Below are 24,393 nucleotides of genomic sequence, written 5' to 3' on the forward strand. Positions count from 1 at the left end.
CCTGCCCCCCCCCCCCACTGACCCCCAGCAGTTACCAGGGGAGAGAGCGTCATGTGACCCACAATGGGTTCATCACCATTTACAAGCCTAAACCTTAATGATGCCCCACCAGGCTGCTGCCCTTGGCACCCGGGGTCAGGCTGTTCACATTTTTAAAAAGACCTTCATGGGCATCAAGTCCACAAGTGAAGAATCACCACACGAGGCGAGGCCTCTTCCTGAAGAGGAGATACTCCAAGTGCAATGTGCACATTTATTTTGATGCCCGTGGGCACTCTGAGCCCAGAAGGAACACGATATCTTCTTTTCAGTCCTAGTAGAGGAGCAAGTGCCCTGTGGTGTTGGCACCATGACGCCTGAGTGTCCCGAGGTCCTGGGCTCTTATTTGTTCTTCTGCTGGTAGACCTCCTCTGTGAAAGGCCTGTGAAAGGAGAGGACAGATGGGCATCACAACACTTGGAGCAGAATGGCAGTTTGCCTGTGCCCGTAGCTTTGTGTTCTTCATCAAGCAGCTCACTGGCTAGTGAGGGGGTAAGCTGCTGGGCACTGGGCGGCTCACCTGCTCTCAGCAGGGCCAAACACTTCAACGTGTGCCCACCTCTAAAATCACATTTTTGAAAATGCAAGGTGGGCACAGGGCATGTACTGGGTACTGCTCTGGCAGAATTGGGCCTCATACTTGTTAAATACATAGCAATGCCAGGGGGAGCGGCACAGGGAAACTGCTGTGTAGTAGGGGGTGAAGTGACTGAACTAAAGGGTGCCCGACCAACCCTGGCTTAAAAGGGCAAATTGGTCATTAAGCTCAAGTCAGTTCCAGGGCTGGCTGCCTGGCTGTGGGCACAAGGCAACTCCTGTGCAGCTTGTATGAGGGGGCAACTAAAGAGAAGCGTGCCCAATCTTCCTTGGCAGAAGCGTTCATTAAAAACATCACGGGGCAGTTCCAAGGCGGCCGTGGCCTGCCCACATTTGTTCAACTAATAAGTGCCCAACCAAACTTGGCAGATGTGGGCAACATGATCATTTAAACATCAGTAACTGAACTGCAGTGTGCCCGAACGCACTTGGCAGAGGGTAGCAGGGCTTTGGGCAATCACAATACCTAGCGGCCCAATTAAGAAGAAAAGGGAACTGGAACAGGCTGCCCGCTGGCTCCAAGCAGTGTGCCATTAGGATGCCTGCAGACTCTGGGTGTCACACTGCCACAACAGCAGAGCGGGCATTCAGTTCAGAATGTGAATGTGGGTAAACTTCAAAAGCATCAGAATGTTTCTCAGTATGGCATGGGCACTGCCTCACTGAAATGCCCCCATAAAGGAAGGACCCACAAGAACAAATCTCCACCCTTAACCACATTTGTCTGCAGCCCAACGCATGCCAGCAGGGAGGAAAACATCCAGAGGAGCCCAAAAAACTGTGCCATAGCAGCACAGGCGGGCCTCGCTGTTCTTCCTTGTGGCATTCAGCTACTTAAATCCCAGGCGAGACTTACCCTCCTGCGGTGGGCTGGCATCCTGCCCGGGGTTTGTTTCCTGCTTTGTGCCCCGTGTTGGCTGGGATTGGCTCCAGCAGACCCCTGTGCCCCTGTAGTTCGGAGATAGCGGGTTGGATAATCGATGGATGGATGGACTTACCCTTCAAAGGAGATGGCAACCTTGTAGGTCACAGCAACGAGGCAGGCGAGGATCATTCCGGTGGGGCTGGCATTCCTGTGGGTCAAAGCAGACATTAAGTGACTGGCACCAAAGAGCTGCTTATCTTCTTTTCTAAGGAGCCCCCATGCCACCCACCTTAATCAGCGCCCAACCAAACTCCCAGCTCCGAGGCAGGCAAAGGCCTCTTAATGGCTGTAAGAGTGCCCCCTAAGGTACCCCATTTGTTACGGGTTTTTTTTTTCCAGTAAAGAAAGTGGCACAAGAAGAGCACCCCCTAGTGCCCACTAGAGTAAACCTCACCTGTGAAGATGCCCCTCAATACCCCGCTGTCTGTCTGCAGGGAGGGCCCGCCGATGAGCTCCAAGTGTTTGTCTCTGCTGCTCATTGACTTGGGCACTGGGCCTCGCAGTGCTTTCTAAGTGGCATGCCAGGATTTTTATTCTTCTCCATAAAATAATAACGCGCTCAGCTGGCACTTGATGATGATGAATGGGCCTGACGTCAAGGCAGCAACCGCTCACATCACGCGGTGCAAATAAAACCTCCGAGCTCAAGAAGGGCCCAGGGTGGCACAGAGAGCTGTCATCCCAAAGCGAGTGCTGCCCTCTGGGCTGCTTGCCAGGCAAGTGTTGGCATGGAATGGAGTAAGCAGATACCTTCACCAAGGGGATGTCAGACATCGAGCCCACAGCTGTCTAATTCACATTTTGAACCCCCGATCAAAGTCTCATCATCTCGCCCCACTGATACTTGGAATTACAGGATGAGAGCACACACTTGGCAGCTACAAGACGTGGGCACCGCCAGTGCCCCCGGTTAAAGTCTCATGCCTCATCTCTGTGGGGTCTGCGAGTTCTCCACGTGTTTGTTGTGTTGTTTTTCTGGGTGCCTCAGGTTTCTCTAAAGGTTTATTGGCAAGTGTGCCCAAGCATGCCCTGATCTAGACTGGTGCTCCGTCCACAGATGGTTTCTACCTTGTGTCCGATGCGGCTGGGATGGGCTCCATGCCTCCTGACATCTGAACTGGAATGACTGGACTTGAAATGTGAGAATGGCACTGGAAAGAGGTGAGGGTGGCTCAGTCATTCGTGCTCCTGTGCCTCGGGTTCAAGTGTCTGTGAGGAGTCTGCTGGTGTTTCTCTCCAAATTGACAACTATGTGGCTGGCATGTGCCAGAGGGTGCCCTGCAAGATCAGAGCTGGGTTCTACCTCCACCCTGTGGGTCTGGGAAGGTGAGGCGAGGGGGGCTCAGTCAATAGCGCTCCCGCACCCCCAAGTTCAAGTGTCACACCCTGTCACTGTCTGTGTGGGCTTTGTATCCCCCCACCAGTGACAATGAAATATGAAGCCCGCCAGCACCTAGGGGGCCCACTGAATAAGCACACTGGTGTGAAAGGCGCCACCAGACTCAGTGCAGTGGAAATCGGAATGAAGAAGACGGCCGGGAGACGACACAGCGGGCCAAAGCCCACCGGAGTCCTGAAGAGTCGAAGGGAGGACCAAGGAACTGAATGTGGAGACGGGAAGTGAAAATGGGGACAAAGACAAGAGGGGCTCAGATGGGATCAAGAGGAGGAGCAGAGCGGGACGCATCCGGACAGTCGGGGAGACCACAAGTCAGGTGGTTGTGTGCGCCGAATTGGGTGAAGCGATGCCAAGTGAGCCGGTGGTCCACATGCCCCCTGTAACCCACCCCACTACGCACTTGTGTACTTTCGTAAAGAGACCTTTGAAAAGAACGGCTGTCCATTTAACCTCAGCCTGCATCTCCGTGCCTGAGACCCCCTTCCTCTGAGCCCCCCATCGACTGGGGCAGCAGCCTTCCGACTTTGGGCGCTCTGAGCACGTGGGCTGCTGCGCTGGTCTTCACCCCTCTTACTAGGACTGCATGTGCGTCTCGGTCTCGCGGAGTGGGTGTGTAGTGGACTGGCATGCTGATGGGACCTGGCAGTGCCCCCTCTGTGGTCAGGTAACTTGCCAATGTCGTCAGCTGTTTGTGCACACATCGAGACCAATGCTGTGGCCAAGGCAGTGGTAGGATTACTGAAACAAACAGGGAAAGCGTCTTCACATCACATTACATATGGGGGGTCAAAATGGACGGCCAGATCCTGAGGCTGAAAGGCGCTTTATAAAATAAGGGCTGACTGTGAGAGGCACTGTGACACCTGAGGTTTAGACAATATGGCAACCTGGTAAAATGAGGGGAAGCTCAGAGTTTTAAGGTACCCCCGATGGAGACCCCGTTATGAAACACAGCCCTGCAGTGCCTTATGACTACAGTGAACCCTGAAGATGGCACTCATGTCACCTTGGGGACAGCGTTTCAGTTCCCCTTTAGGGCAACAGCTAGAATCTAGGGAAGGGTGGAAGACGCTGTGGGGGGCAGAGTGGCATCGTGGGGGGCCGCCCTGCCTCACAGATCCACAGCCCCGGGTTCAAACCCTCTGCGTGAACGTGTGTGCCCAGTGGTGGACTGGCACCCGGAACCAAACCTGCCAGGCAGTCTGCCCCACCTGATAAGTGTGATGTTAATGTGGCCCACTGCCCAGTTCACAAACAAGAAAGTGGGTCAGAGTGGAGTCGGGGGTCTCATAAATTGAATTCGTTAGTCGAGAGTTCAAATGCCTCCTGAATGAAATGGGAAGAGCGGCGAGCGCAAAATGTAGGGCCTGCCCACCAGCTTCACCTCGCTGCCCGTCGCCAAGGCCTGCAATTGGCAGCTCGGGCTCCTCGGCCGGTGACCGATTTCCGTCTTTGTTTATTTACCAGTAAAGTGGGTTACGGCTGTTTACGAAGCAGGCAGATGTAGGTCAGCCGGTCCAAATGACAAAGGGCTGTGCGGACCACCCGCTGTGATTCGCGCGTTTGTGTGCGGTGGCATCAAGCAGGTAAATTGCATTAAAATTGCAGAAAAAATAAATGAAGATAATCAGAGGCCGAGATGAAAAAGTGCAATTGAAGAATAATAAAGACGGAGCCATAAGAGGAAGAGAAGCGCGTTACACAAGCAACACAAAGACCCCCGGACCCCCACTCTATCACATATGTGCCAAGTCAGCATGGCGCAGCCCTGATGCCCCCGTTTGTAGCCCCAACACATGTGGGTCCCCTATAAACGGTGCTGTGAAAAAGTCTTTGCCCCCAGCCTCATATATTCAGGCAAAAAAAAACCCAGAAAGGGAACCCGAGGTGACACTCGACGCAGGGAGTTATCCGTGTGAAATAGTCATTGCTCCCCCAAGGCCACACTTTCTGTCACTTCGTCAATCACATCCCTGTGAATAAAAAGCACAAAATATAAAAGAAGGCTTGGGGCACCGGGGGGGACCCCTTTTAACGGCCGGGTTAAAAAGATGCCAAGAAAAGAGACTTTAGAGCGTTATGTGTCACCGCTGACATCGTGCCAACTTTTCTTTGTCACAGGCAGCCATTCTGGTTGGAGGCAAAGTCCTGCAGGCTGACGCAGCTTCTAACGTGGAGGGTCACATCAGTGGACCCCCAGATGTTTCTCCTGCACTCTAAAACAAGCGGGAACTTGTTTAGTTGACCCCAGGCCCAGCATGTCCTGGTATCTGAATTGGGCATCCCACACCTCCCAGTTCATTGCCCAACCCTTTAGACTCGTGTCCCCCTTTCCTGAGCCCCTCCTTTACATTCTGCTCAGATGGTGCCCCTCTGCCCATTCCACATGTGCCCATAATACGCTCATACTGCCCACTGATGCCCACAGACCTAGCTGTTTCATTTAATATCCACTTGTGTGGCAGCTGCATGGAGCACCAAAGGATGAAAGGCAGCAAATTTGAGCAAATAACAATGACAGTGGTGTGTGCCATGGCGTAGCCAAGTGTTGTGCCAGGCTCCGATGTCTTTTCTTTATCGTTTACTTTTTTTTTTCTTGTGTTTTTAATGTTATTTTGGTATCGAGTTGCTTTTTCGTCATCTGTCTTGTGAATACCATTTTGTTTATTCGCTACTTCATGTTACTGTCATAAGTTCAGTAGATTTGGTGAGCTGAAGGAGGTGGGGCCTCCTAATTGAGCGTCTGAGACTCCGCCCTAGGCCTTAATTAGCAATGCAAGACATTTACGCAAGGCATGATGGGAGACGTAGTAACAACCCTGGAGAAATGTGAGGCAGTCGCTGACGCTCCACGCGGAGTTCTCACTCACACACACACTTCACACACACACACTTCTCACACACACACACTTCACACTCATTCTCTCTCACTCACACACACACTTCTCACACACACTCATACACAAACATACTTACAGTCTCACACACACACACACTCACACTCATACACTCACACACACACTTCACACTCACACACACACACTTCACACTCACACACACACTTCTCACACACACTCATACACAAACATACTTACAGTCTCACACACACACACACTCATACACTCACACACACACTTCACACTCACACACACACTTCACACTCACACACACACTTCTCACACACACACACACTTACAGTCTCACACACACACTCACACACAGAGTATTCACTCACATTAAAGCCAGTCCCAGGTAGACGGCGGTGCTCCCCGAATACATCGGGTTTTCCATCAGGCTGAAAGGGAAGCGGGTCACCTTCTCCTCCATTAAGATGCCAAAATAATCACCTGGTAGAAGAAAGAGCGAGAGAATTAGAAAAGGGGCGCAGGTGGTGTGTTTTAGTGGGGGTCTCCACTCTGACTCCAGGGTCTTCTTGGTGTTAATCTCTAAATATTATTATTCTGTCCATGAGCTTATACTTTGACTACTTCGGGTATTCATTATGTGACTCTTTCATTTCTTTTTCTGCCTTGTCCCCTTGGGGTGGTCACCATCATGATCCTGCCCACCTCCTGGACTCCGACTGCGTCACCTGCTGCTCACTTCATTTCAAATGGAGACATTTTGACCCTCGGCCTGCACTCAATAACCCCAAGTAAGGACACATTGTAAGAAAAGTTTACAAATTAATTTAAAAGTGAAATCTCCCAAATGTTTCTCCAAGTATTCAGACCCTGTGCTGTGGCACTCCAGATTATCCAGAACTTGACTGGAGACCACCTGGGGCCAACTGAACAGACTGGATGCCATTTAGAAGTGACGTGTGTGTTCCAGTGTGGAGAAGGTCCACAAGTCACACAGCAAGGACTCTCTGTAGACCCCCACAACGCAGATCAGGGCCAGGAGGTCACACCCAGGAGCAGCTCAAGGACTGTGACAGGTAAGACGTTTGAAACCCTCAGGACTCTCCGTACTGCTGACTAACCAGACAAGAAGGGCCTCGGTCACGGAGGTGACCAGGAAGCCAACGGTCACTCTAAGAGAGCTCTGTTCTGACAGAAGGACCCGCCATTGAAAGGTGCACCGCGTGTTCATATCTGCCTAAACCAACCAGACATTCAAAGACAATCGTGAAAACGTCTTTACTTAACGTGTCTGTGAATAAACGTCTGGCTTGTTGCGTCATCTGTCAGGGACTTGGGGGACAGCTGAGGGCTGCAGATGGCATGCGTGGCATCCTGCTCAGGTCTACATAGTAAAGAGTCTGGAAGGGAGAACAGGGTCACCTGTGGACCACAATGGAGCTCCACACACAGGAAGCAGGGCAGAACACAAATGACACTCCATAGAAACACAATGGCAAAGAAACTGGCAGAGTGAACACCCGAAACTAAAAAGTAAACAACAAAAATTAACCCGGAGATGGAAAAAGTGGAACACGCAACACAAAGGCCAACCCCCCAACACCTATCTGGTCCAGAGACCCCCAAGGGACCCCATTTTCTCCGTATGTTCCAGCAATCCCAACATACCCAATTATCAGCACAGCCCATTTAAAGTCCTGTTCTGACTTTGTTAAGATATGACGAGCCTGGTCTAGAGGGTCCTCCAGCTGTCCACCCAGCCCACCCATGATGTCAGGTATACTGTCACTCGCTGAGTTCACTGGGACTTTATCCCACCCCCCAGTATTTCAGATGTCTCAGCCTGACCAGGCTCCTTGGCCTGTCCTGGCACTGCCCTGCTGCCTTTACCTGCTGGACCACCTACTGTGCGTCACTTGTTATTTTTTTTTTCTTTCTTTAAATATCCCACCGCTGCCTCCCATCTTTGTTCTTTTTAGACCTCATTACACTTTTGCTTAAGCCCCCCAATGTAAATGATTCAGTTTTGGTGCTCTGGCAGTAAAATGAATTGCTGTCCCCTGTTGGGTGGCACCTGAGTGTGCCGCTGGGGACGACTGGCAGTCCTGCTTCTATAATTAATGGTGCCTCCTGCGACTCCATTCAGTTCTGGATGACTGCAGATTTGCTGGAGCCCCCCAGTGCTCTTTTTCTCATTGCTGGGGTGGTCTGACTTGAATCCTCTTATGCTGCTCTTCTCTGGTGACCTGATTATCCCAAAATGCTTACCACTTGGCTCTGGCTGGTGTGGTAGGCTGGCTCCTGTACTCTTACTGTTTCATCTTTCAATTTAATTTAATTACAAACTAATCACAGCTGGGTGGTCCCACCACTTGACAGCCAAGGAGGTGTTTGTACAGCAAAGGCAAGTTTGGTTCTCGGGGGACTGGAAGGGCCGGACCCACGAAGACTTGGCAGTGCCAGCCCGTGAAAGTGGTGGCACACGTTCATTAAGCAGACCCTCTGCCACGTTCATCTGTCCCCCCCCCCCCCCCAAGCGCCTCGCTGTCAGCTCAGGTGTGCCGCTGCTCGGTGACATCAGGCGCTCTCTTCAATTTAAGCGCTGCCTGCCAGCTTTTCTGAGAGTGACAATGAAAAGCCACAGTGACAATAAGAGTTCGGCTCCCAGTAGCAGCTGGCCAAGTAGAACACATAAGTGCACGAGACAGACCACCCACTTATCTGGACTGACCTACTACTGCCTTAAAGGGCGACCATTCAGCAACAACAGTAGTGACAGAAGAAAACAGAAAATGGCCACGTGCAAAACGTGAGGGGCCCACAAGCCAGCGTGTGGGCTTCTAATGCACAATACAAACCTGCTGACGACTGGCAAATAAAGGGGCTTCCAGAAAGCAAAGTAGGCAGCCCAGGGACAATGAGGCTGCATGGGTGGCAGTTAGGGGTCAGCGTGCATCTAAAGCAACCTGCAGTGCCAGGGCTGCTCTTACATGAATATAGCAACCTGGGGGTCTCAATGGACCTGCTCAACAACGAGCTCACGTGCAAAACGTGAGAGGCCCGAGACCGAGCACGTGGCCCATCGGTGCGGAGCACGAACCTGCTGATGAGTAAGGGGGCAGCCTGGGGGCGATGAGACCGACCGGGCTGGCACAGCAGCTAGAGGTCAGCATATGGTGGATTCTGGAAGAATCCGGAGCCCTTCACTGGCCACACACTTTATTCTGTGGTGGGCTGCGTTTTAAATGGATACGTCTGCCATTTTTATCCATCAATCTGCACTCACAATGTGACCCACAATGACAATAAAACACGTCTTCGGGGAGGAGAGCAGATTTACTAAACATGTAAAACTGAAAAGCACCGAAGGCCCAAACCCTGCGACTGACAGAAGGGAGGCCACTCCGGTGGGCCTGTGAGCAGGACCTTTAACCTGCACTCACTCCACATAGCTGACCCTGCACTCTGACCCCCAAACTCTCTGAAGAGTAAGTTGGGGTACACAAAATTCCCAATACAAGGAATCGAAGGATTAAAAATAAAAACAAATCAGTGGAAGTCTCCAAGCTGGGCTCGGGGGCCTCCTGGGTGCTTTCATTCTCCTTGAGATGTTTCTAGAACTTGACTGGAGTCCCCCTGTGGCACACTGAATTGACTGGGCGTCACTTAGACAGGCACAGGTGGGCCCCCAATTCACACTGCATGGAAGGACCAAAGCCAACCCATGAAGTTCAAGGAAGTCTCTGTAGCCCCCCCATGATCAGACTGTGGTGAGGCACGGATCAGAATGAGGGGATCGAGCCATCTGTACAGCTCGGAGTGCCCACAGGACCACAGAGGTCTCACAATTTGACAAATGGAACAAGTCTGACACCACCAGGACTCTGCCTAGAGTTTAGCCGGAGCTTAGTCAGCGAGGCTGAGGAAGACCCCAGAGGTCACCATAACAAGGGTCAACCATCTCAGCAGCACTCCATCAATCAGCCGTTTATGGCACAGTGTTGAGATGGAAGCCAATCATTAGTAAAAGGCAAGTGACAATTTAAGGGACGCCTTTACTGTTATGGATTTCTCCAAGTTGCCATTTTGTTTTTTGTGGGCGCCGCCATCTCGTGGCACACGTTGCTATGATGCGACTTTGGGTTGCCATGGGGCAGGCTGCATGACATTATTAGGCCCAACGATTTACAAGCTGGCAGCGTGTGCTCCACAATGTCCGAGATGGTGGACTTCACAAACAATGGGATGTTGTATGTGTTCCAAAAATGGGAGTGTGACAAGCACCCTGGTCACCACTCTGACTTTGGCTTAGCGCTTTTGTTTTGGATGAATGGCTTGTTTTGACTCCACAGTTTAAGGACGTTTGCCTGGTGAGCGACTTTGAAGTCCCCTTTAATATTTTTGTTCTTACTTCTAATTGCCACTTTCACCTTCTGGAAGAACAGAAGCAGACAGCAAGGCCACCAGGAATGTGCCCTGGCCTGCCATAGACCGGGCCACTGGGCCTGCCCTGAGCGCTGTCAAAATGTAACAAGAGAAACCACACACACACACACACACACACACACACACACACACTGTGGCGGGTGGTCGGAATCCTTGCCCAATCAGGACGCAGGGAGTGTGGAAGGACCAGGGGAGAAAATATTTGTGTCTGTCCTGGGCCAATAGAGGTCAGCCCCTTAGTTTCCAGTGGCCACCACCAGGGGGCATGTGGACCTTTCCAGGCCCTTATTTGGTCACACTTTTTCTCTCCAGTGTCAAATGTACAGACTCCTCCCTCTTTTATGCTAACCAGCGGCCGCCATTGGACGTGAACATGAACTAACACGACATGCTCTTCACAAGAAGCCTCTGGGCGGACTTATGCAGGATGGCAAGCGTACACTTTAGAGATTTCAGAGTGGCATTTTGAAGGGCACACGATGGCTCTAATACCCCACTGGTGCGCCTTCTCTGTGGAGTTTGCAGGATCTCCCCATGTTCAGGGGGTTTGACTCCCCAGGTCCAAACTGCTGCCTTAACTGGACTTGGCTGACTTTGCTGTCTTGTGCCCAAGGGTGTGATGACAGACTCTGGTGTCAAAAAAGAGGGCACAGGCAATCAAGGAAAGAATTGTGATGCTCAGACGTGGCTACCGGGTCAGTGATAAACCCCATGATCCGAAATTCTAACAATGGACGATGCAGACACTTACCCAGAAAGGTCCCTGTGAAGCCAAGCGCACAGAAACTGCTGAGTACGAGGAGAGACCCACAGGCCAGGACCAGCAGGCCCACCCAGTACAGTTCAGGGATCTCCAGGAGTGGCAGCCTGGGCTGAGCTCTCATCGCAGCTGCAAAGCTAAAGAGAAGACAGGAAAGAAGAAATGAGGTGGGCATGGTGAGGGTCAGTGCCAAAGAGACGAGACACACGTGGACATGAGCAGCGGACAAAGCCACCGCGGTGGCGGCCACACAGCCTATGGTGTCCAGAGTGTAAGGCTGGCACTCTCTTTACATTTTCAAGTTCAATTTCCAGTTTCACGGCGGGAGTGCAGTGGTGATGCAGCTGCTGCTGCCTCACAAGAAGGATACCAGGGCTCTTGGCTCGGGTTCTCCCTGTGTGGAGTTGGCAAAGATGAGCAGGTGAGGTGGACTGGCAATGCTGACCTGACCCCTGGTATGTGTGTGTGTGTGTGTCTGGCCTACGATGCACTGACGGTCCCCTGCCTTGCACCCCATACATGATAGGAGTGGCTCCAGCTTCTCCATGACCCTTCTCAGGAGAAAATGGGTTCAAATGTGCCAATGTGAATGTGGTGGTCTTCTCCATTCGCTTGCCCATTGTGCTGGACTGTCAAGTAGAAATCTGGAGACCTCAGAGGGGTCAGGTGGTGACCAGCCATCAATAACCTGACCACCTGGACTCCAAAGTGTTGCCATTGAGGTCTGGGGGGGCTGTTCGGCAGCAAATGCCCCCTGATTCGCCTGGACTCTTACTGGCCACTTCTTTAGGGCCCGACTTGACTGTTCAGCTGCATGAGGGGCCTTCAAGCGCGAGCCTCACCCGCCTTTGTTTCAGAAGAGCTCTCGAGTGCTTGGCCTCTTACGTGAACTGAAAAACACGCTTGTGACCGCAGGACCGTCTCTGACAGCGGGCAGAGCTTCACAGGCCCCTTGATGGCTCAGCTCGCTGGCTCACGTGAATATCGGCGCGTCTGGCTGCGTGGGTGCAGGAGGACGAATGGCCCTTGTAGCACGATGGACACAACTAGAGTGGTATCACCTTACAATGGCGCTACTGTAAGAGCAGACCACGGCACAATCCGTACTCACGGGACCCCCCAGGACAGTGGACAACAGCCTAAGACATGGAGAGCAACAGAATAAATAAACAACGGGACACAAAAAACATCTGCCAAGTATTTGAACCCGGGGCTTGGGCTCTGGAGTGTGGGAACCCAGCAGGACCACCGTGTGTACTTTAATGTGGCCAGGATGTCTGCAAAGATCTCACGTTTTCAAAATGGACCTCAAGAGCTCAGTGTTAGCTTCCTTCTATAAAGACATTCAAGTATCTTCTTGTTTGGCTTCACTTTCTGCAAAAGCAACGGGTGGGACTCTGAAATTCGCTCTTCACTGCGCCCACATCAATAACCGTCCGAGACAAAGACTTGTGTGAATTACCCAGAGTGCACAGCAGCGTATAGAGGGGCCTCGAGACCCCTTCACCTTCCGTTGTTCATTTCATTTGAGGTGGACACATCAATCTACAATCGATAACCCACCATGACCAAGTGGAAACATGTCTTAGAAATGTCTGCAAGCGTATTTAACATCGGACACTGAAATCTCTCATTCTTCAAGTATTCAGACCTCGGAGTCGGCACTTTGGCAGCAATTCTGGCTTGGAGTCTCCTTGGGCGAGTCTCTATCAGCTTTGCACACCTGGAATCTTACTGTCCACTAGCCCCTTCTAGACGATTGTCGTGAAATCGCTTCAAACCGCTTCCGGCCTGAATGCAGCCGAGGTGGTGTATGTATCCTGCCAACGCCGGCTGATGCGTATTCAATACGTACCATGGATTGCATTGGAAGCACTGGTCATGCCATCTAGCAGTCCTAGTGGAAAGTACAACGGCCTGATGGAAGCAAAGTGTTGGCGCGGCTGTCCACGTGGATTTTGGCTGCTAATTTAGAGCAATTGTTCAAATTTGAGGTAAGTTGTGCTAAGATAAAAATACGTCTCAGCTTATTAACAATCTCCACTTAACTTAGCATCCGCTTGACAGCAAAAACGCAAATCATTTATTTTTTTTATATAATTGTAAATAAATTTAGGTATAAAGGGGCTAGACGGGATGGGGAGCGTCTGCAGACTGCCCCCTTCAGGTCCCCCCTCGCATGCTCAGTCTGGGCCACTCGTCCACCGTTGTCTTGACTGGACGTTTTGGGTCACCGAGCTGCTGTCCCAGTCCGAGGTGACGTGCGTCTGCAGCAGCTTTTCTTCAATGTCCCGTCAGTATTTGGCTGTTTTTACCCTTCCCTCAGTTCCGACCAGTCTCCCTGTCCCCATACTATGATGCTGCCACCGACACACTTCACCGTAGAGATGGCATTAGGCCGGTGATGGGCAGCGCTTGGTCTGCACAAAGTTTTCTCTCTTTGTACCCCAGAAGCTCTCAGAGTTCAGGCTGGCTGTCAAATGCCTTCTACCCAAGAGTGACGTCTGTCTGGCCAGAACGCTTGATTGAGATGGTCGGCCTTCCAACACTTTCTTGGCAGACTTCTGAAGCTGCTAGAATGGACACCATCCTTGACCAAGAGTCTTCTTACTTGGTCATGCCATCTCATTGGACGATGAGTCCTGGTGGTACCAAATTTCTCAAAACTTCCAAAATGGTTTGATCCCCTGACCGAGGCCTGAGCACAACTCAATGGTGGAGCTTCTACTGAGAGTTCCTCAGATTTCATGGCTTGGCCTTGGAGATGAAATGTGAACTCTGGGACCTTCTATACACAGGTCCACATGTGCCCACCTAAATGAAGTCCCGTCAATTCAGCCTGCAACGGGTGGACCTCACTCAAGGTCTGGACAACGCATCTCAAGGAGAAGTAAAGGCACAGCAGATCTGGAATACTTCTAGGCTCCACTTTGGCTTCACTTCATCATGACGGCTTACTGACTGCAGACTGATGGGGGAAAAATGGCAACTTTCTGCAGTTCAGAACTAAATGTACAAGACAATCAAGTGTGAAGGGGCCTGAATACTTACACATAATCCGCAGAGCATTGGGTATGTTAAACATTCAGTGTCCTCCATTTCTCTTTGACTTGCTCCTCTGCTCCACAGCGGAAAATTACAAATCAAGCAAGTCAGGCATTGGGACTAAAGTGCACTTTCATTTAAGGGTCTTTGCATACATTTTGGTCACACCGCGTAGAAATGACAACACATATGTCACACTGGGGCATTGGGATCAACGCACAGAGCACAGCGTCAGCGTGCGCCCCCTGCTGGTCTCACCCGCACCTCTTCCAGCCATCCAAGTAACAGCACTGCACTTGTCATTCTAACAGATGGCGCATCACAAACATTAACAAATCTCAAACCAAATGACAAATAACTGAGCCATATGCACTGCACTTGTCATTCTGACTGATGAAGACGGTGAGGATGGATTTGCTGAATTTCCCCTTTGATGTTACAAGTTGGTGTGGCGGACAGGAAGACTTTAGGGGTCTTGAGGAGTCAAGCTGAGGTTACTTAGGAGGAATGAGATGGACGGGCAGGACTGGAGCGTATTGGTCGAGTGGCCTGTTCTCATCTCTGTTTGCCCAAATGCCGCATGCCAAGGAAATCGCAGCCCATAACACTGAAGGCACTAAGAGTGAATCCACCAAAGTCATGGGGGTCCAGTGGGCTGTGAAAGAAGCAGACGTGTTATGGACAAAGTCAAGGAGAGCTCACCTGTGGCTACGGAGGATGTTGAGCAGGACGATGACCAACGCCAGCGAGTAGCAGGCCATGTAGGGTGATCCGAAGAGCCTGCTGAGTCGGCGAGTCCGGTGCTCCCAACGGGCCACCTGCACAGGGCACAAACACTCGGTGAAAGGGGCGTCCAGTCAGACATCACACCAAAGTGAAGGGACCCATCCATCCATCCATTCTCTTCCACTTATCCGAGATCGGGTCGCGGGGGGCAACAGATTGAGCCGAGATGCCCAGACTTCCCTCTCCCTGGCCACTTCTACTAGCTCTTCCGGGTGGATCCCGAGGCGTTCCCAGGCCAGACAAGAGACATAGTCCCTCCAACGTGTCCTGGGTCTTCCCCGGGGCCTCCTCCTGGTTAGACGTGCCCAGAACATTCTCACCAGGGATCAGATGCCCGAGCCACCTCCTCTGACTCCTCTCGATGCGTAGGAGCAGTGGCTCTACTCTGAGCTCCTCCCCGATGACCGAGCTTCTCACCCTGTCTTTTAGGGAAAGCCCAGTCACCCTGCGGTGGAAACTCATTTCAGCCGCTTGTATTCGCAATCTCATTCTTTCAGTCACTAGCCACAGCTCATGACATTAGGTGAATGTAGGAACGTAGTTCACCCGTTCCATTCTTCTCTCACTCGTGAACAAGACCCCGAGATACTTGAACTCCTCCACTTGGGGCAGGATCTCGCTACCAACCCTGAGAGGGCACTCCACCCTTTTCCAGCTAAGGACCATGGTCTCGGATTTGGAGGTGCCGATTCCCATCCCAGCCGCTTCACACTCGTGCGAACCAACCCAGAGAGAGCTGAAGATCACGGCCTGATGAAGCAAACAGGACAACATCATCTGCAAAAAGCAGTGACCCAATCCTGAGTCCACCAAACCGGACCCCCTCAACACCCTGGCTGCGCCTAGAATTTCTGTCCATAAAAGTTATGAACAGAATCGGTGACAAAGGGCAGCCCTGGCGGAGTCCAACTCTCACTGGAAACGGGTTCAACTTGCTACCGGCAATGCGGACCAAGCTCTGACACCGGTTGTACAGGGACCGAACAGCCCTTATCAGGGGGTCCGGTACCTCATACTCCCGGAGCACCCCTCACAGGATTCCCCAAGGGACACAGTCGAACGCCTTTTCCAAGTCCACAAAACGCATGTAGACTGGTTGGGCAAACTCCCATGCACCCTCCAGGACTCTGGTCCACTGTCGAAAACCACACTGTTCCTCCTGAATCCAAGGTTCGACTATCTGATGGACCCTCCTCTCCAGGACCCCCAAATAGACTTTTCCAGGGATGCTGAGGAGTGTGACCCCTCTGTAGTTGGAACACACCCTCTGGTCCTCCTTCTGTCCCCAATGTCCATGCGATGTTGCAGAGGAGTGTCAACCAGGACAGTCCTACAACATCCACAGCCATGAGAAACTCCAGGCGTATCTCATCCATCTCAGTCCCAGAGATCGAGTCCCCAGGCTCTGCTTCCTCATTGGAAGGCATGTTAGTGGGATGGAGGAGGTCTGCGAAGTACTCCCCCAACCGACCCACAACATCCTGAGTCGAGGTCAGCAGCGCACCATCCCCACCATATACAGTGTTGACACTGCACTGCTTCCCCCTCCTGAGACACTGGACGGTGGACCAGAATCTCCTCAAAGCCGTCCGAAAGTCATTCTCCATGGCCTCCCCAAACTCCTTCCACTCCCGAATTTTTGCCTCAGCAACCACCAAAGCCGCATTCCGCTTGGCCAGCCGGTACCTGTTAGCCGGCTCTGGAGTCCCACAGGACAAAAAGGTCCGTAGGACTCCTTCTTCAGCTTGATGGCATTCCTCACCGCCGGTGTCCACCAACGGGTTCGGGGATTGCCGCCATGTCAGGCACGGACCACCTTACGGCCACAGCTCCGGTCAGCCGCCTCGACAATAGAGGCACGGAACATGGCCCATTCGGACTCAATGTCCCCCAACTCCCTTGGGACGTGGTTGAAGTGCTGCCGGAAGTGGGAGTTGAAGCTACTTCTGACAGGGGACTCTGCCAGACGTTCCCAGCAGACCCTCACAACACGTTTGGGCCTACCAGGCCTGACCGGCATCCTTACCCACCATCGAAGCCAACTCACCACCAGGTCGTGATCAACTGACAGCTCCACCCCTCTCTTCACCCTTGTGGCCGCAAGCCCGACGACACGACCACAAAGTCGATCGTCGAACTGAGGCCTAGGGTGCACATATGAACACCCCTATGCTTGAACATGGTGTTCGTTATGGACAATCCGTGACGAGCACAGAAGTCCAATAACAAAATACCACTTGGGTTCAGATCGGGGGGGCCATTCCTCCCAAACGTGAGCATTGAAGTCTCCCAGCAGAACGAGGGAGTCCCCAGAAGGTATGCCCTCTAGCACCCCCCTCCAGTGACTCCAAAAAGGGTGGGTACTCCAGACTGCTGTTCGGCACATACGCACAAACAACAGTTAGGACCCGTCCCCCCCCACCTGAAGGCGGAGGGAGGCTACCCTTTCGTCCACCGGGGTAAACCCCAATGTACAGGCTCCAAGTCGGGGGACAATAAGTATGCCCACACCCGCTCGGCGCCTCTCACCAGGGGCAACTCCAGAGTGGTAGAGAGTCCAGCCCCTCTCAAGGAGTCCACGCTGTGCGTCGAGGTGAGCCCGACTATATCTAGCTGGAACCTCTCGACCTGGCGCACTACCACAGGCTCCAAGAGGTGACAAACTGTAAAATACAGAGACAGCCGGAGTGAACAATTCAGGCCTCTGGGATTTGTGCTCGCTTTACTGATTTGTTCCTTTTAGCAGATTGCTAACATAGAAGATTTACTGACGACTTTCCAAAAAAGGCAGATGACCTCTCTTATTGAATACAGACATAATTAACTAAATACACACAAATAAATGGGACGGCACGGTGGCGCAGTGGTAGTGCTGCTGCCTCGCAGTAAGGAGACCCGACCCGGGTCCTCCCTGCATGGAGTTTGCATGTTCTCCCCGTGTCAGTTTCCTCCCACAGTCCAAAGACACGCAGGTTAGGTGCACTGGTGATCCTAAATTGTCCCTGGTGTGTGTGTGTGTGTGTGCCCTGCAGTGGGCTGGCGCCCTGCCCGGGATTTGTTCCTGCCTTTCACCCAGTGCTGGCTGGGATTGGCTCCAGCAGACCCCCTTGACCCTGTGTTAGGATATAGTGGCTTGGAAAATGACTGACACAAATAAATGACAATAAATAACAGCAAAATGATACACAATCAATACTTATCAGGAAAACAAGGCAAACGTGGATACTGCAGCATTGATCCTATGGGAAGAATGGGGTTAGGGTCCAGCACAACAGCGGCTTGGGGGAGGACAGGTGGGGGAGGCGGAGTCCAGTTTTGCCCCTTTGACTTCCTCCATAGTCCAGCTTGCGTGTCCCCCTGGTGGCCATGTCCACAATCTGAAATGAATTGTATGGCTTATTTCTTTCTTTATTGTATTTATTTGTTTTAATGGCACTGCACACAACAGGAAGTACAACAATGAACCAATCAAAAAACAGTACAGAGCGAGAGCCCGCCTTCTTAACTTGGACAGCTGAAGGTTACTCAAACTCCCCCTGGTGGCTATCCCTGCCTCATGGTGGTCCGCAGTGAAGACCTCATCTCTGGGTAAGTGCGATTAGACCGTGGGGATCACAAAAGGGCAAACGTGTTCATAAAAGTGGATAAGCGAATCGGCAGGAACAGAATGCGCAGATAGTGGGAATGAGCTTGAATAATGTTTCACGTATTTTATTTCAGGTGTTTGTTTGTTTTAAAGACGCTGCACACAACAGGAACGAGGAACCAATCGATAATGAGTACTCACGAGAGCCCGCCCACTCAAGTTTAATGGGTGAAAGTGACAGTTGTCATCTGAAGGCTCAGTTCACGTTGTGTGTGGAGTCACTGAAATACGCTGAGGAACCGATAATGAAAGACAAAAGAAACAAAGCCCTTCCTTAAGTGCCACTTAGCTATTATTTCTCACTGCACTTTCACTTCTTTCATTACTTCCATCCCCTCTCACAAGGCTCTCCACGTGCCTCTTGTGATGCCCCAAGTCCAAAAACAAATGAAGGGCGCACAACAACCGAGGGCCGCTGGGTGGAACAGAAACGGAAGGCTGGTGACAGGAACGTCCGAAATAAACAGCAAATAAAAACGAAGAAAGGAAAGGCATAGAAAATCACAGACAAAGAGCAGCGCACAGTGGTAACCGACTCTGAGGACTGTGAAATTGAAGAGATGGCTCAGCTCTGCAGGCTGAAGCAGGTCAAGACAGGACAGTTCTCAGAAGTGGGGAGGAGGAGACCAAGAGAAAATTCATCATCCGCCGCTGACCTCCACAAAGCGCTGCATTCACCCCTCTGTGTCTACTGCATGGGCGATTGTCTCAGAAAAACGCTGCAGGCGCACTGAGAAGGGACTTCTGTTATCTCATTTGTGTTGATGGAGGAAGAAGAAGAAAAACAGAAAAACATCCACGGCATAACAAGACCTGCAAACACCCAAAACGACCAGAAGGTGGGCCTGAATGGAGGACTCGTCATGGAGTTACCACACATTACTCTAAACTGAGGTGTTAGAGGTCAAGGAATAAAGCTTTTACGCTTATTTTTGGATTTAAAGTGTTCTGCATTGTGGTAAAGACAAAATACACTTCCCACAGTGTCATTTCGTTTTTGTCATGGGTGCGGCCATTTTGTTTTTGATGTGGGTGCCACCATTTTGTTTTTTGTCATGGATGCCATTTTTTTTTGTTGTGGGTGCCGCCATTTTGTTTTTGTCGTGGGTTCCTCCATTTCGTTTTTGTCATGGGTGCAGCCATTTTGTTTTTGTTGTGGGTGCCACCATTTTGTTTTTTGTCGTGGACGCCATTTTGTTTTTGTTGTGGGTGCCTCCATTTTGCTTTTTTCATGGGTGCAGCCATTTAGTTTTTGTCATGGGTGCCACCATTTTCTTTTTGTTGTGGATACCATTTAGTTTTTGTCATGGGTGCCACCATTTTGTTTTTGTCGTGAGTGCCGCCATTTTGTTTATGTCGTGGATGCCGCCATTTTGTTTTATTGTGGGTGCCACCATTTTGTTTTTTGTCGTGGATGCCATTTTGTTTTTGTTGTGGGTGCCTTCATTTTGCTTTTTTCATGGGTGCAGCCATTTCATTTTTGTCATGGGTGCCACCATTTTCTTTTTGTCGTGGATGCCATTTTGTTTTTGTCAAGGGTGCCTCCATTTTGTTTTTGTCGTGAGTGCCGCCATTTTGTTTTAGTCATGGGTGCCGCCATTTTGTGCTCTGTTGCCCTGCTTGGCTCAGTAGGAAGTGTTCGATGCACAGGCACTTCCTTGTCCGTGTTGTGGCTGCTCGTTTTTTTTTTTTTTTATTTGGCTAATGACTTTCAGTTTTGTGTTTAATTTTTTTAACAAGACAAAAAGCTCAGCTGGACTCATTTGGGTTTGCCCCCTGCTTCATTTCTGAGGTCCTACTACCATTGATCCTCTACGCGCCTGACAGATCAGGTAGACAGGTGCTCACATGCACACACACTTTAGTCATTTTAACCACAGGTCCCTCCCTCTGCATGCTGCTTTGTGGACGCCATGTTGGTGAGCGAAGTCCGTTTCTGGGTCGCGTATCACAAGACGTTCAGCAGATTGGGCCTCAAACTGATGTGGGTCTCCTGGATTCCATCTCCAGTTTCTGTCTTGTGTTTCAGCGATTCTCCCGGCCTTTGACTTTTGCTTCTTGTTCCTGGTCCTTCACTTCTGCCATATTGTGACTCATTGGCGTCGTATTGCGTCGCTTTGGCGCTTGTGGTTTGCTTTGGTTTGCTGCTTTTCTGCAGGACGATTTCACCCCTGACGTTAGTTTTTTGGGTCGCTGTTTTTCATTACCGTCTGGTTTATCCCATTTACTTAACGTTATTTTGTCAACGTGTTGTGACGGTAGCTGGGATCAGTGACTTCATTGGCTATAAACGTGGTGGCGTGCTGTGGGTTCTGTAACCCTCGGCAGATATGCCAAACAACTCAGCAGTTAGTCAGCTTCTTTTCCTGTTAGGCCCAGGCTTTAGGATGTGCGTTTTGGCTGCCATTTTGGGACTCGTGTTGTTAGGCTGCTGCCGGTGTTGCTAGGGGTGTGTCCTCAGGGCTAATGACACAAAGGGTTAAAGGTCAGCGAAGGGTTCACCGCCTGCCAACCCGCCGTGTCTCAGAACACTCACTATAACCGTCAATCGATTTCAAACGCTCTTCGGCTCATTCGTTTCGATTTCCCAGTTCCGATGCTTTCTCAGGCTGTCGTCGCTTCACTGACATTACAGGGACGCTGCTATAGAAACGGGTAAGCTAAAAGCACAAAATGGCGGCGTCTGTGAGAAAACAAAATGGTGACAGAAACAGCATGGATTAAAATACATTTAAAAAATAAAGATCAAATAATCCCAGAAAATCCAAAAATAAAACCCAAACTATGTAAAGGGGAGGGTAAAATAAGAAAACCAGGACAGTGGGCCTAACAATCCAGCTTTGGCACCGACCTTGTGCCACGAGCTCCAACTCTGTGTGCCACCTGCACTGCAAAAAGTGAAACATGAAATACGGAAAAAAGGGCATGGAGCCCTAAAAGAGCGCCAGCACATCGGGGCTCAAGGGTTCAAGACCACCGCCTGCTACCTCCTGCTGGGGACACAAACAGAAGGACACTTTAAGATGATCTTTCCTGTGATTTTGATTTCCTTGAATCTGCATTCCCTTTATTTGCCCCCGGCAGATTATTGTTCCTCTTTATTTTCTTTTCTCGATCAATAAAGGAAAACAAATTCCGGGCCATCGCCATCTGCCACAATCTATTCTTTGTCCTTTGAATTTTCCTTCCACAAATTATGCAAGAAGCCCCCAGCTGCCAAAACATATCCTGAATTGCCCTTTTGCCAGTTGTGACCGGGGCACTCGGCTCTGTCAAGATAGTGGGTTCCTTGAAATGCAAAATCCAGTGAGCTGCTAGGGCAACGGGGCGGGGTGGGGGGGGACATGTGGGACATCAGTGCCACTCATTATACCACCACCTCAGACCACTTACATAATGCTACTCAAAATGGGACAACAGGGAGGGAGGGTGCCCGGCTGGCCCAAGTGGGTCACGTGGTGTCTGCTGTGTGGGGGACAGGGGGGCTCCTGTGAGTTAATGAGCACCTTGCAGCACCAACACAAAACCGATGAGCAGTTGTCCCAGTTCAGTTTGGGGGGTCCACCCCTGACATGCAGCAGGGAGTGATCAGCAGTTACTGGGCTGCACCTGAGGAAGACTCCCCTCTGGGCCTTCACCCTTCATTTGTATTACTTTAATAGAGTAAGCAGACCAGTGCCCAAGCCGGGAATTTGGACTTCCGTGGGCGGGCACAAGTCAATAAAAGATCAAAGGAATCCGCTCTTGGATCTGGGAACAACTTTATTAAAGTGTTGATGACAAAAGAATTGAAACAAAAGGAAGGGCAGTGAAGCCGACGCACTTGACGACAGGAGAGATGGCGTGGAATGAGGACGAAAACAGCGACACTGACGTTAAAGGCAAGAAACGCAGCACGGCACATATGGAGGCCATACTGATCAGGTACGACTAGGGTTGGGAATCGAAAACCGGTTCTTGTTGAGAACCGGTTCCCACTGTTTCAATTCCTTGGAATTGCTTGCCATTTTTGCAAACGATTCCCCTATCGATTCCAGTCGCCTCGAATGACGTCACCGCGTTGCGTAGCGTCATTTACCCAGCAGGAAACATGGCGCCTAAGCGGCACAAATGCTCAAAAGTTTGGTTATACTTTATGAGAAAGGATGACAACAGGGCAACTTGCAGTACTTGCAAAGTAGATATTTCATCAAAGGGAGGAAACACTACGAATATGCAAAAGCATTTGCACACAAAACACGCGATAACCTTAAATGAATGTTGTGTTTTTGATCCACTCCGGACTAGTGAATCTCAACCCAGCAGCAGCGGTAACGTTTGCAGGTCCTCTCCCGTTAATACGGCAGGTAACTAATCAACTAACATTGCATATTATGTTAGCAGGTTTTGCAATAAGGCAAATCACGCTATTACTGTGCATTGCATTTAGATGACCGTGACGAGAGAGACAGACAGAGTCTGGCTGTCTCAGATGCTGGCAGTTCTCGCTGCAGTCTAACGGTAGCTTCTCCTTTCACAGAGGCGGGGAAAAGTAAAATGACACAGGCCAGGATAGACGAATGTCACCGAGCAGTGACTAAGTTTGTGGTAAAAGGCTTGCACCCATTTGCCACAGTAGATGCCCCCGATTTTCGGTAAGTGAATGTGTTTAATTGTAGGCTAAGTCAGGGAATGTCAAATTTGCGTGTTCTCCTCTTACCAGATGTTTCATCCGTTTCCATTTCTGAGCTGAAACATGTGTTGAAGGCAGCCGTCACTGCAGATGGATGGGCAAGTTTTAGTCAAGATCATTACCTCACAGTAACGCTGCATTATGTCAGGAATGGCCAGGCTCAAGAAAAAGTCCTCAAAACCAAACCAGTGTACCAGGCACAGACAGGGACAGCTGTAGCAGAGGAGACTGATGAGATCTTGGAGGAGTATGGTATCAAAGACAAGGTTGTGGCAGCCACTGTTGATAATGCGGCCAACATGGATGTAGCTGTCAAAATAGTTGATGGTTGCAGAATTGCACAGTTCCATTGGACTTGAGTTGATTGTATTTGTTGCTGGCTGATGTAGTTTTATTTTTGAGTGCTCAGCTCATATATACTTTTAAAAAGGAGAGTGTAAATGTTACTGGACATTCTTGTGTAATTGCCACAGAATAATTTATGTTATACTTTGTTATTGCTACAGAAGAAAACTAATTTTATTATTATTTTACATTTACACATTTTTTTCTGGGGACCCCATGGCACCCCATCGAGGAGCCGTAGGCTGTGGATCTCTTAAGATCTCACTGTTGGGTTTGTAAGGTCATGCTACTCCTAAATTTCTATCTTGTTCAAAGATAAGATATAAAACAAAGTTCTAAGTTAATCGACCTGTGTGTTCTCCTTTTTTAAAAATAAGAATCGATAGGAGAATCGAATTGTTAAACAGAATCGAAAATGGAATCGGAATCGTGAAAATCTCATCAATTCCCATCCCTAGGTACGACAGGAATGGAGCGCCGGAGACGACATTTACTGTCCTGGGAGCAGAGGCCTGGGAAGCTGTGACTTGCACCTGCTTATCAAGACACCACACAAGCCCACTGCCATCCTCGATCCAACACAAGCGTCTGGTTTAATGTAACTCGGTATCATTTATATGGGGTTCACTGCTTGATTGAGGGATGTAATTGGCAAACAGAATCAGCCAATCAGATGTCCCGGTGTCTCGTGTGGTCCAGGAAGTTGAACGTATTTAGAAATCTGAACACTGAGAGCGGGGAAGTCTGCCTGTCTATGAGGCCAGTGTGCCCAGGCATCTCCACGTGACTCTGATCACGTTAGTGCTCATGCTCTACCATCGAGATGTGTAAACGTAGCAGCAGGACTATTGTCAGTGGCACAACTGTCC

The 24,393-nt window shown here is 50.5% G+C and overlaps 1 protein-coding gene across 2 annotated transcripts in view; it reads right to left on the minus strand.

Moving 5' to 3' along the window:
* Positions 1–215: 215 nt before the first annotated feature.
* pemt (phosphatidylethanolamine N-methyltransferase) overlaps positions 216–24,393 on the minus strand; it is a 41,970-nt gene continuing 17,792 nt past the window's right edge. Inside the window, exons 3-7 of one of the 2 annotated variants that reach the window (XM_028814004.2) lie at positions 14,778–14,893; positions 11,022–11,167; positions 6,196–6,307; positions 1,635–1,709; positions 216–421 (exon numbers count right to left, since the gene is read on the minus strand). In XM_028814004.2, the coding sequence (XP_028669837.2) occupies positions 382–421; positions 1,635–1,709; positions 6,196–6,307; positions 11,022–11,167; positions 14,778–14,893 (489 nt within the window). In that variant the 3' untranslated portion in view covers positions 216–381. The remainder of the gene's footprint in view (positions 422–1,634; positions 1,710–6,195; positions 6,308–11,021; positions 11,168–14,777; positions 14,894–24,393) is intronic. The other variant, XM_028814005.2, reaches the window with a different exon arrangement.

This window comes from Erpetoichthys calabaricus, chromosome 11 (assembly GCF_900747795.2).
Source record: "Erpetoichthys calabaricus chromosome 11, fErpCal1.3, whole genome shotgun sequence".
Classification (NCBI taxonomy): Eukaryota; Metazoa; Chordata; class Cladistia; order Polypteriformes; family Polypteridae; genus Erpetoichthys; species Erpetoichthys calabaricus.